The sequence below is a fragment of the Electrophorus electricus genome, chromosome 3, assembly GCF_013358815.1.
Source record: "Electrophorus electricus isolate fEleEle1 chromosome 3, fEleEle1.pri, whole genome shotgun sequence".
Taxonomy (NCBI): Eukaryota; Metazoa; Chordata; class Actinopteri; order Gymnotiformes; family Gymnotidae; genus Electrophorus; species Electrophorus electricus.
In genome coordinates, this window is record NC_049537.1 from 9210637 (window position 1) to 9224027 (window position 13391).

General features: G+C 44.0%; 1 protein-coding gene across 2 annotated transcripts in view; it reads left to right on the forward strand.

Moving 5' to 3' along the window:
• Positions 1-13391, forward strand: part of srgap3 (SLIT-ROBO Rho GTPase activating protein 3) — a 64750-nt gene that overhangs the window by 27691 nt on the left and 23668 nt on the right. For both annotated transcript variants that reach the window (XM_035524678.1, XM_035524679.1), the window contains exons 4-6: positions 3845-3907; positions 11411-11596; positions 13115-13243. In XM_035524678.1, the coding sequence (XP_035380571.1) occupies positions 3845-3907; positions 11411-11596; positions 13115-13243 (378 nt within the window). The remainder of the gene's footprint in view (positions 1-3844; positions 3908-11410; positions 11597-13114; positions 13244-13391) is intronic.

A 13391-nucleotide genomic window follows, 5' to 3' on the forward strand; every position in this document is an offset into this window, starting at 1 on the left:
TCAGTGCATAGCCCACATTCCTGAGGTCTAACCCAAATACCAGCAGTGTGTTTACACCTGGCAGGGCTTCCTCTAGGTGAAACCCCACCCTCTAAGGCCCCAGTCATCAGCGAGCCAGCACACCACGCGCATGAGTCAACGGCACTATAACGTGCAGCGAATGGGAGGCGGATGCAAATGCTGAGATGACAGAGATTTATTAAGGGAAAATCCAGAATCGTGGTCATAATCACAGTCCAGGGTCCGAGAGCCAACACGGAGAGTCCGTGAATACATAAACAACGGGGAACCAAACAACAGAAAAGGGAAGCAGGCTAAACAAAACAACACTAACACAAGCAGTGATATGAACACACAGCTAACACAAGAGATCAAGAATGAGGCATAGATTAACAATGACCAGCCACAAGATTGAACAAACACAGGGTTTAAATGCATGTACCAATGAGGGATAACAATGTGACACTAATGAGAGGCGTGATATAAATGAAAGGTGTGGAAACTCAGACGAGGGGCGGAACAATAAAGAAGCAAAGCAAGTGAAAGATATGAGACAGGGTAACCATGACAACAGGATGCCAGGGAGAGGCCAATTGTGACAGGCATGCAGTGTAATGTACAAGGCACTGCTGTCTACTAGGCATTAGTGCTTGTGTTTAGCAGTGCTTAGAGTAGCTTGACCTTATGTATCCCTGGCTGGTTAAAAAATAGCAAGAGAAAAGTTGTTTTTTTTATGTTGGTGTGTTTAATGAAACAACAACATTTGAAATAACTTGTATTAGTGTGAAGAAATGCATTAAGCTGCATGGAGTTTTGAATCTGTAGGTCTGTCAGATCTCTCCTTCTGGTTTTCATATCCACACAGAATTCCAGAGACATTTGGTGCCATTTAAAGCATTCTGAAACAAGCTCAGAAAAGAGATCTTCTTAGCTGGCAATAATCAGGTTTATAGAGTTTTTACTGCTGGACCTTGACGTCAGCCAATGTATTTTCTCAGTTGGCAGTAGAAAGAACCATTTTTATTTATTTATTTTGCACCCCGAATTTGAAGGTCTCGCTCCCTCATGCTGGGAACTCAGTCTAATCTGCGTTTTTTGCACTCTGGGGCTGAAAGCATGGCACTTTTACATCATTTACGGTCCTGCGGTTTTAACAGGACATCTATAACGAGTGCTGTCCTAACTTCCTTTAACCTCTTTATGAATAAACATGTACATGTCCCAGTCTAGTTTCATGAAGCAGTCAGCGTAGCGGTGTTACACAGTATTGAGTGAATGGCATACTCTCTCCATGAGTTCACCATCCCATCTATGTTTCTTCATAGCATGTATAGGCTGTTATATAGAAATGTAATTTCACCCATGAAGTGATATTTGAGTTATGGCAAATTTGTGGGCTTGTTGTTCTTAAGGCTTCTACTGCATAGAAAAGACCTGATGCTCTTAGTGAGGAAGACTGTAAGAGACTGTGAGTGAGTGAGAGGGAGAGAGAGTGTGAGTGAGCGAGAGTGTAAGAGAGGGAGAGAGAGAGTATGTGAGTGGGTACTAGTTGTTATTTAGTAGAAAAGTACATGTAGAGATTAGGCAGATTCCAAGACTAATATTTGGAAGTTGCATGTATTAAATGATTGTTTAATATTTTGACTCATATTAAATAATATGCAATAAACATACATCATTTTAGTTTTTGCCATCAAATGGACAGAAATTGATGCTGCAGCAAGTGATTTCATCTTATTCATGACTTATTTTGCCTTAGGCTTTGCGTAATTAATGCGGCCCTCTGAATCTCTTAGATTTAGCCACCCATGTCTGTTGACATCTCGACAAAAGATGTTCTTTCGTACACACACTGGTCAGGGGCAGAGAGTGAATGAGTGAGTGAAGGGTAGAGTGAATGAGTGAGTGAGGGAGAAAGATGGTGAGAGGAAGATGGGAGAGTGACCGATCCCCAAACTTGGTCCTGTGCACACGCTGCACTAATGCTGCAGGCTCTATTGATCGTTGGTTATTAAAGCTCTTTGTGATTTATCAACATGAAGGGGCATTTGGGGAGCAGAGATTAATCATTCTAGCTGATGCCAAGGAAGAGAACCCCACCGCACATAGAGACGCAGTAGCAAAAACCCAAAAGGCCGCACTTACCCTTGCATTTGATAAATGCCTTAAATGTAAACGTAGCTAACTGTAGAATAAACATACAGTAGCTTATGTTAATGCTAGTTTTTTTTCTGTTTGGGGGAAAAGCATTCTTATTAAAGAAACCATACTGTGATATGATGTATGGCTGACAGAGTGTATTAATTTTACTTGATGAGACTGACTGGACCTTTGTGCTTCTTTATAAAATTAAAAGTTGCTGTAATTTGAAAATGAAATGTGATGTTGGCAAAAAATGGCTGTGATTTAAAATACTATTCATACCAGCTTGGCCCTGTTCGCGCACGCACTGTCACAATGGCCAAAACGAAAATGTAGGGAAGCTTTTACCTGCAAGGCTATAGGAACACCTTTATGCTTTTCCCCTGAGCCACAGACATCTGGGTTTCTGCAGCCTTTTGAAGTTGCCCATTCTCACCTTTTGCCCTTGTCCTTGTTCATTTCTGTTTGTCTCACCTGCCTCAATACCACCTCTGACACGTTGCATGATGGGTTCACAGTGAACCGAGTGTTTGTGGGTGTGCTTTTGTGTGGGAGATGGTGCAAAATAATTTTTTTTAATTAAGCATCCTCTTCATTCTTAAAAAAAAAACTTCTTAAATGCAAAGTGTTGCATAAAGGGCAGTGGTAGCTCAGTGGTTAAGGTACTTGACTTGTAATCGGAAGGTTCCTGGTTGAAGCCCCACCACTGACAAGTTCTCACTGTTGGGCCCCTGAGCAAGTCCCGTAACCCTTGTAAGTTGCTTTGGATAAAAGCATCAGCTAGATGCTGTATATGTATGTTCATATGTGTAGTAAAGCTTGAAAACTTCCATGCATCACTTCAATTTTTGCCATCAAATGGACAGAAATCGATGCTGCAGCAAGTGATTTAATCTTATTCATGACTTATTTTGCCTTAGGCTTTGCGTAATGAATGCAGAACTCTGAATTGCTTAGATTTAGCCACCCATGTCTGTTGATGACATCTTGACAGAAGGTGTACTTTCATACACACACTGGTCAGGGCTGCTAGTACGAGCATGCTAGCACTAAAATTAGACTTTACTGCAGACTCCACTCTGCCACTTCTGGTCCCTATCCTTGGCTTGTGGTCTGCTCACAAGCGAAATGCCTTAGTCAGACATGAAAGACCACCCTGATGAAAGACTGGATCAAATATCGGAGCGTTCGCTCTGATCACGACCATGCGGCTTTTCTTCCATGATCCAACAGGTTTGGATGTTGTCATGGTGTGCGACTTGGCAGAGCGTAATGAAAGGACGACCATTTACACTCCTGCTAAGTGTAATCACAGCAGAATTAAGGACTACACATAACAAAGCAGCAGCCACAGACATGATGGTTGAGTAGAGCCTGTGACCAAAGCACATCTAACCTCCGATGCCTGTTGGTGCTAGGCTGCCTGCAGCAGCTACCATATCAGATGTATGAACATTTAAACATTACGAACTGTATAAAACATATGACCATTAAACAACGTGTAATTGCAATTCCTTTTTTTGGGGGGGGGGGGATTTCTGTACATGTTCTTTTCCCTAATGTATCCCCCAATGATATCATCTGTGTATAAAACCCCTTGAGATTTCATTTTTCTTCTTTAGTGTCTAATCATGTGTTTTACCTGTTAGCTTGACATGAAATTTGAAACCTTTTTTATTTGTGGTGTTTTGTTCTCTTCCAGAGTAAAGAAATTGGCATTCAGATGCATGAAGAGCTGGTGAAGGTGACAAATGAGCTTTATACCGTGAGTAAAACCTCTTCATCCCTCCTCCTCTCCATGTTTCCATCCTTCCATCCCTCCATTCAGCTCTGATCTTTTCCAAGGGGGCTCACGCCTCACCATAGCAACATGGCATTTGACCTGCAATTTTCATTGTTAGCCAGAGCCATGTAAGGAGGAAACTGTTGCTTCACATGCCTTGCTGCTGAAAGCATTCAGATAGTGATAGTGTGCAGTAAAGTGATAGTGGCGATGGTGACAACGATGAAGGTATTCATAGTGATGCCAGTTATAGTAGTAGCTGATGATGAAATAAAGCTTGTGGGCTTTCTCAACTGCAGTGATCCCTTTTAAATTACTTCTCTCTCTGTGTGTGTGTGTGTGTGTGTGTGTGTGTGTGTGTGTGTGTGTGTGTGTGTGTGTGTGTGTGTGTGTGTGTGTGTGTGTGTGTGAGAGAGCGCGAGAGAGAGCGAGAACTGTTCATGGTAGTTCCCCAGTGCAGCAGAAAAGCCCTCTGTGGTTTCACTATGCTGCGTCTCTCCCTCCCTCTCTCCATCTTTCAGCTTAATCATACAATGATGTTGTAAACTTTCCTCCTCAGTCAAGAAGAAATAAAGGACATCATGGTCTCTTGCCTTCTCTCTCCCTCCCTCCCTCCCTCTCTTTCTCTTTCTTCCTGGATGAGTTTCTCACTACCTCAGCTATTCTGCTTGTCCTGCAGGGCAGGCAGCCTGATATTACTCATTCAGCCAGTGGCAGTAGGAGCAGCAGATCAGAGCCCAGTCTCTACCCACTTCCATCTCTGGACTATAGCAGCTGCACTGTTAGCAGATACATAAAAAACAAACAAATAACGCTGCATTGTGTTTTAATGTTTTTATATTCACAGTGCTAGAGCTGCATATTAATTTTGCAGACTGCATAAATTGCACTATGCCTCTGATAGACTGAGGTAAGACAAAACCAGTATGTCAGAGACCATTGAATGTAGAGTAAAACCTGCATGTCTGAAAGACGGATCTCTCACTGTCGTAGCCCAGCTCTACCATGAATGGGAGCATCTGGAGGAGACGTCCGGAGCAGTGGCCGCCTCCTCAGCTGAAGGAAAATGGCATCCTCATTTTCTCTGTCACATGTAATATTCCAACATGCAGCGATGTCACTGATTACATTGTAAGACAATGGAAATGTGCGCCGTCTTGTGGCAGTCTTTGACACCCCTTGGGGAAATAAGTAAAAATAATATGCTACAGTAAAACAAATTGTGTCTGGCCACTGGGGGTGATCCCTGTAGCATGCTTCAGCAGAATGCAGTCAGAGTGGCGCTCTCGCACTTGTGTGGGCTAGCTCCCTGAGCAGCCTCCTCCACAAAACGTTGGCAAAGTTGCCAAAGTGTTCTGCTGAGCTCTGACAGACAGAGAGGGCCCGCCGGATCCTCCCTGCACCCTTGAGCCGTGTGCCACCTTGCCTAATGTTCGTGTGTCCCCGCGCTGTGCTACTGCTCGAAGCTGCTTACCGGTGTGCACGCATCCCCATGCCAGGCTTCAGAGTAGGAGTGGTGCTATGTATGCCAGGGTCACCTGGTACATTGTCCATTTCGCATAGCAGCGAAAATTTTCCAGTGATAGTGCAGTTATGCAGATGTTATCAAAAACAATAGTAAGAGACTACAGGTGCTGTTATAGAACGTGATTGATCCTGTGACCCTTTTATATTGAATAGGCCTTTGTTTTGAGATATCTTTGATATATATGGCTCAGTATTATGTTTTCAGATTATTCTGCTGTATTTGTAAATAATTTTACCATTATGGATTCTTGGTGCTCAGAGATGGTGGTTTAATAGCTTGACACTTAAAGATACAGCTTTCATGTGAAAATGAAAAATATTTCCCTCCAAAAACATAATATCCTCATATGATGAATTGCTGGGTCCTTACTGAAGGATGCATGGCTCAATAATTAAAAACAACAAAAGTGAATGAATAATTGAAAAGGAAAAAAAAAACTTGGCCCGCGCCTGTAGGCTTTGGTATTGATTAGTAGGCTGGCCATTTGCGGAATTACGTGTTAGGAATGAGGAATGAGATGTGGAAGAGAGACTGCAGATGCTCTGCTGCAGTATAGCCAATTACTGGCCTCGTTTAACAGTGCTCCGAAGCAGAAGAGAAAAGCGCAGCAGGAGGGTTTGCAGCTCTGTGTACAGCACCCTGAGCCTAGTCACATAATGAATTGGCCTTGCTGATCCACTTATAAGCTCGGCCTTTATAAAGCGGGTAAACATTTCTCACCCACTGTCTTGAACTAATAGCCAATCAAGCTGCAGATGTATTAGGGTTTGTGTCCTGATGGTGCCCCAGACGAGACCATGTCACCTCACCTACTTCGGCTTTCCAATGCCATGCTGGACTGTGGAAGCTTCTAGAAGGTGATTTAGAGGCTCTTGGGCTTTCATTTCATGGATGGAAATGCTCACATGCCATGAGGCCTGACCATAGCACTGGGGTGCAGGGGTCAAATACAGGTTGGACTGCCATTGCAGTAGAATACACAAGTGATGTTTATTTTCATCATTATTGGCAATGTTAACACACATGGATGTGAATCAAACCATTGACGAGGCACTGCAGAAGAGGCATTGATGAGAAATTGTTATATTATTATACTAATAATTATATTAAGCATTCATTATATTAAGCATTCATACATAACCATTATACATTAAATTAATAATTTATTAGTAGTTTCTGCCATTTCTATCATATTTTAGTAGAGAAATATAAATTGTGTGTTTTATCACAAAACTTCTAATTGGTTAAAACCTGGTCTACTTTTCCTTAAAGTGTCATAGCACAAACCTGCCCTGATTATGTCTCCAATGGCCTTAACACGTGCCAGATCTTTGTGAGTTTAAAATGGATCAGTGCCGCTTCCCAAGGCCAAATTATAAACCCGGCATAGCATTAATTATGATTTTTTATGAAAGTGCATTGTAGTCCAAAAGTGCATCAGTGCAGTTGTAAGCGTGTGTGTCACTGTTGGCCTGTGTTGAGATTGGGCTCTTTGCAAAGTGCTCTTCCTGCCCATTTTCTGCAGTCATGCAGCTTGAGTATATCACCAGAGTACAGTGCCCAACCCACGTCAGCAAGCCTGTAAATGCGATTCTCCCGCTGGAGGTCTTTTGGCCATGGCTAACTTGTCAACGTGCTTTTCCCCCTTTCTTTTTTTATTTTCTTTCCTCTGTAGAGGAATAAGTTGTTGCTTTGCTGCTTTGGAAGGGATGGAATGGGAGTCTGGGTTCCTGCCTCTGGAAGGCATACAGTGAGGGCACGGAGCTTTGTTTTCCTCTCTGATTACGTTTATTCAGGATTTTGGGCTGCCTGCAGATGAAAGGGTGGATGCAGTTATGAGTGTGGCTTTTATTTGTTTTGGGAAATGCTGGTGTGTGTGTGGGTGGGTGTGTGTGTGTGTGCCCGCGCAGAGGGCAGCAGACGTGTGTTGCCTGGATCCAGCGCTCCATAACAGGCCCAGCTGTTAGGTCGCATAAAACCGCACAGCACCATCATCATTAAACTGCACCATAAACTGAAAATGAGATGCATCATTTCTTCACAGGCCATCTTAGGAGCCTTATCGGACGTGGCGGGACCTCGCGGCCTAATCCACAACACATGAATATGAATGCCATGCTTGAGTGTAGCACACCCATTCTCTTCCTTCCCCTTCAGTGACGTTGCATCTGAGTGAGCATTTCGCTTTATGCTGATGGCGGGATGTTGGCGCACCAGCTGCAGCCAGTCCACAGCCTTGCATGCCGGTCATTATCCAGGGAGAAGACCCTGGCAATGCACTTTTAATGGACTCCTCCCATCTTGGTGCTTTTGCTGGAGCCGGTGTTGTAAAGGACCAGGGATCAGTCCCTCAGCGAACACCCTGCTCCTCCCTTCCCTAACGAGCTGCAGGAAACCAGCTGTTCACTGGTGAGCATGCAGGCCGCGAAGGTCCGGATGCAGCAGGATGCTGTTGACCGGGAGAGCACGCTTAAAGGCCGGGCATATTACTGTCTCAGTAATGTCATACTGGGTCATATTAGCCTGCGTGATTAGGAGTGGGCGCGCTGATTTCTGCTGCTCCCAGTTGGCAAATGTCTTGTGTAGGTACTGTAGCTTTGGTTATTGAAATGATTGTCTTAGGAAGGGTAATTCGCTTGGATAACAATGTCAGAGTTGGTATTTATGTCTCTGTTCATAGCAGCCATTGTTCATCATAGTAAAAGAATTAGCTGCACTCACCCTCAGTGTGAGTTGCTTACTACCATAACACACAATGACACGGTTATAGAGACACTGCGGTACAGATGCAGTGGAGACGGCAGCTTGCCTAATTGTGAGGTAAAAACTCAAGGGCTTGTAAAGGTGAGTGTGTGTTTGTGTGAGTGAATGTTAAGCATTTTGAATTGCCACGGTGTATGAAAAGTGCTATACAAATAAACTTCCTTTGCCATACCTTTTAAGCACGTAGTGTATTCAGCTGAAGGTTACAGGGGAAGACCCTTCAAACCGCCATTTTTAAAAAATATATGGCAAAACCTTTCAAGACATTTCCTTTGGTGTGCCCATTTCTGTAGGAAATAATGACTTCACATTACAGTGGATAGAGTGGACTGTCTGTGTGTGTGTATGCATACATGTACATGTGTGTGCCTGAGTCTGCATGCATCCCCATCACTGCTCCTTTTAGTGTGGGGTGGGGTGTGTCTGTGTGTGTCTGTGTGTGTCTGTGTGTGTCTGTGTGTGTGTGTGTGTGTGTGTGTGTGTGTGTGTGTACGTATGTACGTTGTGTATGTGCCTGAACCTGCATGCATCCTCATCACTACTCCTTTTAATGTGGGGCTTGTGAGGTGTGTGTGTGTGTGTGTGTGTGTGTGTGTGTGTGTGCGCGTGCGTGCGTGCGTGCGTGTGTGTGTGTACGTACGTACGTTGTGAATGCACCTGAACCTGCATGTATCCCAGGCACATTTACTGTGGAGGAGCAGAGAGTAGTCCTGGCAAGTCTACATAACAAGAAAGCCAGTGAGAATAACGGAGGGACTTATGAAGTGTTAAAATCTAGTCAACGGCTAGATATATTATTGGCAATTTAGAATATCTGTCTTTATAAATACGAGTGCCTGATTCATGAAAGGCAGAATTAATGTATAGAATTCCTAAGAAGCACAATATTCCTGTTGACCCCATAACATGGAGAGACATCTCTTTAATCTCTTTATTGCCAACAAGCTATAAAATTGTTCATGAAATCTCTCCTTTCTCGGAATCTTCTGTGGCCAGTGTATGTTAATGTTCACCGCGCAGAAAGCTTATATAGAAAGGCAAGGAATTGAGGAACTCATTTTATCTTGAAATGAGGACTGATGACATGTCTGCAAGATTTTACACCATCTTTTTAGACTTTCGCCATATGTCTGGAGCTCTTCCCCACATTGATAAGAGCTCTGGAGGAAATACATCTATTTTGGGTATACACTGACTTAAGAATGTTTACAAGAGCTCTTTTCTTAAATTTTTGGCAGCCAGCTTAGACCCAGTCCCTATAAAACTAGAACCTGTTTTCTATGGAGTGCAGTGAACTTTATTTTAGCAATGAGTCAGTGGCTGTGTTGAATAGAACAAAGCACTCCACCTGATATAATCTCTTTTAACTGTATTGAGGCGTATGTGGATGTGCAGATTTCGCCATGTCGGGAGAGTGTGATAAAGGATATGCTGAGCAGGACCAGTGCTTTTCCTCAGGGGTCCAAATTACAAGTGAAGGAATGGAAATGTGCTGAAGGAAGAAGTGGAGGAAACGTTCAAAATCTGACCCAACCCCACAATTGATCTTAAACTGTAAACCACTTGGACTACTGTGCATGGAGTTACAGGCTGGTATGGTATGAACCCAACGTGAGATCATCTTCTGCAAACATTGTGTTGGGGTCCTGTGGGTCCTGTGGGTCCTGCATTTTGAGTGTGTTTATCTCCACGAGGTTAGTCTGCCTGTTAAGTGTGCTCAACAGTGATGATGACACTCAGAGAAATAGCCTCTCACAAAAGTTTAATAATTTTTATATCTGAAGCTGAGAAAGCTCCCATTTGCTAGCAAGACTAAGCTCAGTTGGATATGAATGCAGCTGGATTTGGGGTAGGTCTGACTGACTGGACTTTAATGACCTGTGTAACTGGGCAGGGGCCAGTTTAAAGTGGACACGTGCAGACTCCACTCCATTGAATGTCACTGAGTGTGTAGTAAAGGACACAAGCGTCAGCGTGAGCATGACTTTAACAGTGCAGGGAACACAGCGTGTAATTTCCATTAAACACCTGCACATCTCTCTCCTGACTGTACATCATTGTGAGCTTCAGAAACACTGGACTGGGCTCAGACTGCAGGGGGCGCTAGCATGTTTCTTTTCAGCTGTTTTTTCAAAACTCTTCTCTGGATGAGGACATTTTAGTTTTTACAGTTAAAGCTGGACTTTGGGTATCACCAAACCAGCTTAAAATGGCACTGTGTAAGATTTACTGGCTAATGGTGAGGTTGCAAATTTCAACTAACTGAATACCTCTCCCTCACAGCTCCCTTTCCAAGTGTGTAGTAGACTCTACGGTGGCCATAGGTTTCCAAGATACTTCCAAAATTGTCATCATTTAAAATATTTGGCCCCTTTACCTGGGCCCATGGAGGTCTTCACCTGGCCCGGTGGAACCCTTCACCTGGGCCTGCAGAGGTCTTCAGGGACAAAGGTGGTTGATTTCAAGAACCTGAGTCTCATTTCCCCTGCATGGAAATGGTAGTTTCATCCTGAATAATTGGTCTGAAAACAGAGTATTGCTTTATTGGCTCTTTGGTGCTTTTTGTGTCATAAAGAGAATTTCTACTTACCTTAAGTGAATGTTTTACAAAGGCGCAGTTATCATAGGATATCTTCGCCACACTTTTGAAAAGTACAGCTGGGGACAGGAATGGGAAGCCCAGGTTTTAGCTGTTTAGTCTCAGTCTAGGGGCCCTGTGAGTGGAGGAAAGTGTCACTTCTGTGCCGAGCCCGCCATCCTGAGACAGATCGTCATCCCGGCATAAATGGCTCGATCTGATTCAGCGACAGCAATGAACTGAGCTCGTGTGTGTGTGTGTGTGTGCGTGACTGACTGCTTTGTTCATTCATTATTGTCATCATTTCAAATTGCTGTCGTTGTCCTGGGGGTGAGAGCTGTGCTGTCAGCTTGTTATCCTGCAGTGCCTTATGTAATCACCATAGAGACCACAATAAGCATGTACTCCTTGATTTCTGGTTTCTTTTCATTTTATTGCCAAACACAGATTTCATCAGTATTTCAGTATTTGTCTAAATACAGAAACACAGGTTTCATCAGTGTTTCAGTATTCTTCTAAATACAGGCCTCCTTACCTTCCGGTCTCTTGACTTTCTTTCTGAAAGTGGAGCCCAGGTCACTCTGTCGGCTAACAGCCTCATTTCTGCTCTGTGCAGGTGATGAAGACATACCACATGTACCACACGGAGAGCATCAGCGCTGAGAGCAAGCTTAAAGACGCCGAGAAGCAGGAGGAGAAGCAGTTTGGCAAGTCGGGCGAGCTCAATGTCAACTTGCTGCGGCACGAGGAGCGCGCCCAGCGCCGCAGCTCTGTCCGCAAAATCGAGAAGATGAAGGAGAAAGTGAGTGTGGAGCACACTAAACCTGGCCCAGCTGCTTGGCCCAGCTAGTATGTCAGGACCGCCGGGTTGCATCTGTTCTACCGCAGGCCACCATCCACAGGAAGAGTTTTCGATGACCCCTTAACCCTGCCGGCCATAGTTAGGGCCACTTAAGCAGAAGGCATGTTGAAGGTAACATGCTGCTTTTTTGAAGCAGGTCCAACCAGATCCTGCCTCCTCACACAGTTTGCCTCTCACCAGGCCCTCTGTGGGTTCAGCAAGTACGGCTCGATTAGGCCTTGTTCTAGGGCTCGTAACACTGAGAGTGGATCCAGCATATATGGAAGGTGGTGGTGATTCAGACTGCCTGGAGCCTTCATGGCTGGCCATTCACAAACACCATATGTGCCTTTTAAGGTTTACGACCTCAGCCATCCAATGTCGACAGCGAGAATCTGACTTGAATTCATGTTAATTCACAGTGAATTCAAGGTGAACTCCTTTGCTCAGCATTCTGAGAAGGTTGTGAAGTGTTCTTAGGACGGCCCATCAAAGCATCTCTGGCTGGGGTGATTTTTCATGTAAAGCTGCTTTCGCTGCCGGCCAACCGGGTATGCTCAAGGCTGCTAGGCCAGTATACTCGCACCCCACACCTTCTGCAGTGTATGGACATGATGGTAAGAAAGGCTCTTGGGTGCATACTCTTTATACCCACTGTAGCCATGGATACTCTATGCTCATACCATGCCTAGACTGTGCCTGCATGACCTGATTCTGCACCCTGGTCTACAGCCCCTTAGCCCTCCTTCACTAGCTCACAAGAGCACTTAACAGCCAGCCAAGGCTAAAAGCACCAGTCCATAATTCACTCAGTCATGTGCAATTTCCATAATAATTAGCAAATGAGGTTTAGAAAATCTTCCCAGGCCCTACCGCTTATCAAATTGATTTGTAATGGATCAAATGTGTATTTGTATTTTGCCAAGTGATGAGCAGTGTATTTTTAAACAACAAATTTTGTTGTTGTTGTTTTAAACTCTTTACATGTACAAATTTGCATAATATAATCATACAACATTTAAATGAATCTGGTTTTTGTACGCCTTTTATGTATTTGGTTCTGTCAATGCAGTCATACTCTCGATAGTCAGTCTATTTGTAATGGCCTTAAAACAACTTTGAGGGATGATTCTATTTGATAAACATTGCGCACACACACACACACACACGTCCGCACAAGGCCCAATGTGGAAGGTTTAGCACTGCACAGAGCCCTAAAGTACTAGTGGTAGACCTACCTACCTGCCTACAATATGTTTTTAGTATAGTGTTTAGTAGTAAAATGAAGGTGTCTGTACATCCTTAGTATTTCAGTTAAGTGAATTTAAAGAAGAGTTCTGCTACATGAAAATAACATTCCTCTTCAGTTTAAGAACGGGAAAGGTTAAGTATAATTCAATTTCACCTGTTCACACTGTAGTCCACTTTCACCAGTAATGCTGTTTTTCTCCTCTGTTTTCCTCTCGCTTCCTCCCCTAGAGACAAGCCAAGTACTCGGAAAACAAGCTCAAATGCACGAAAGCTCGCAACGACTATTTATTGAACCTGGCAGCCACCAACGCTGTGGTGGCGAAGTACTACATCCATGACGTCTCCGATATGATTGATGTGAGTGTGCAGTACCAAGCTCTTCTATGCTTGCATGCTTCAGCTGGGATTTGTACATGTTGGTCTAACACAGCTGAACTGCAGAGGAGTCCGCTCCATCTGTCTCTATTTGCATTGTGGGTTCTTGGTCTCGTACCCACTGATCTGA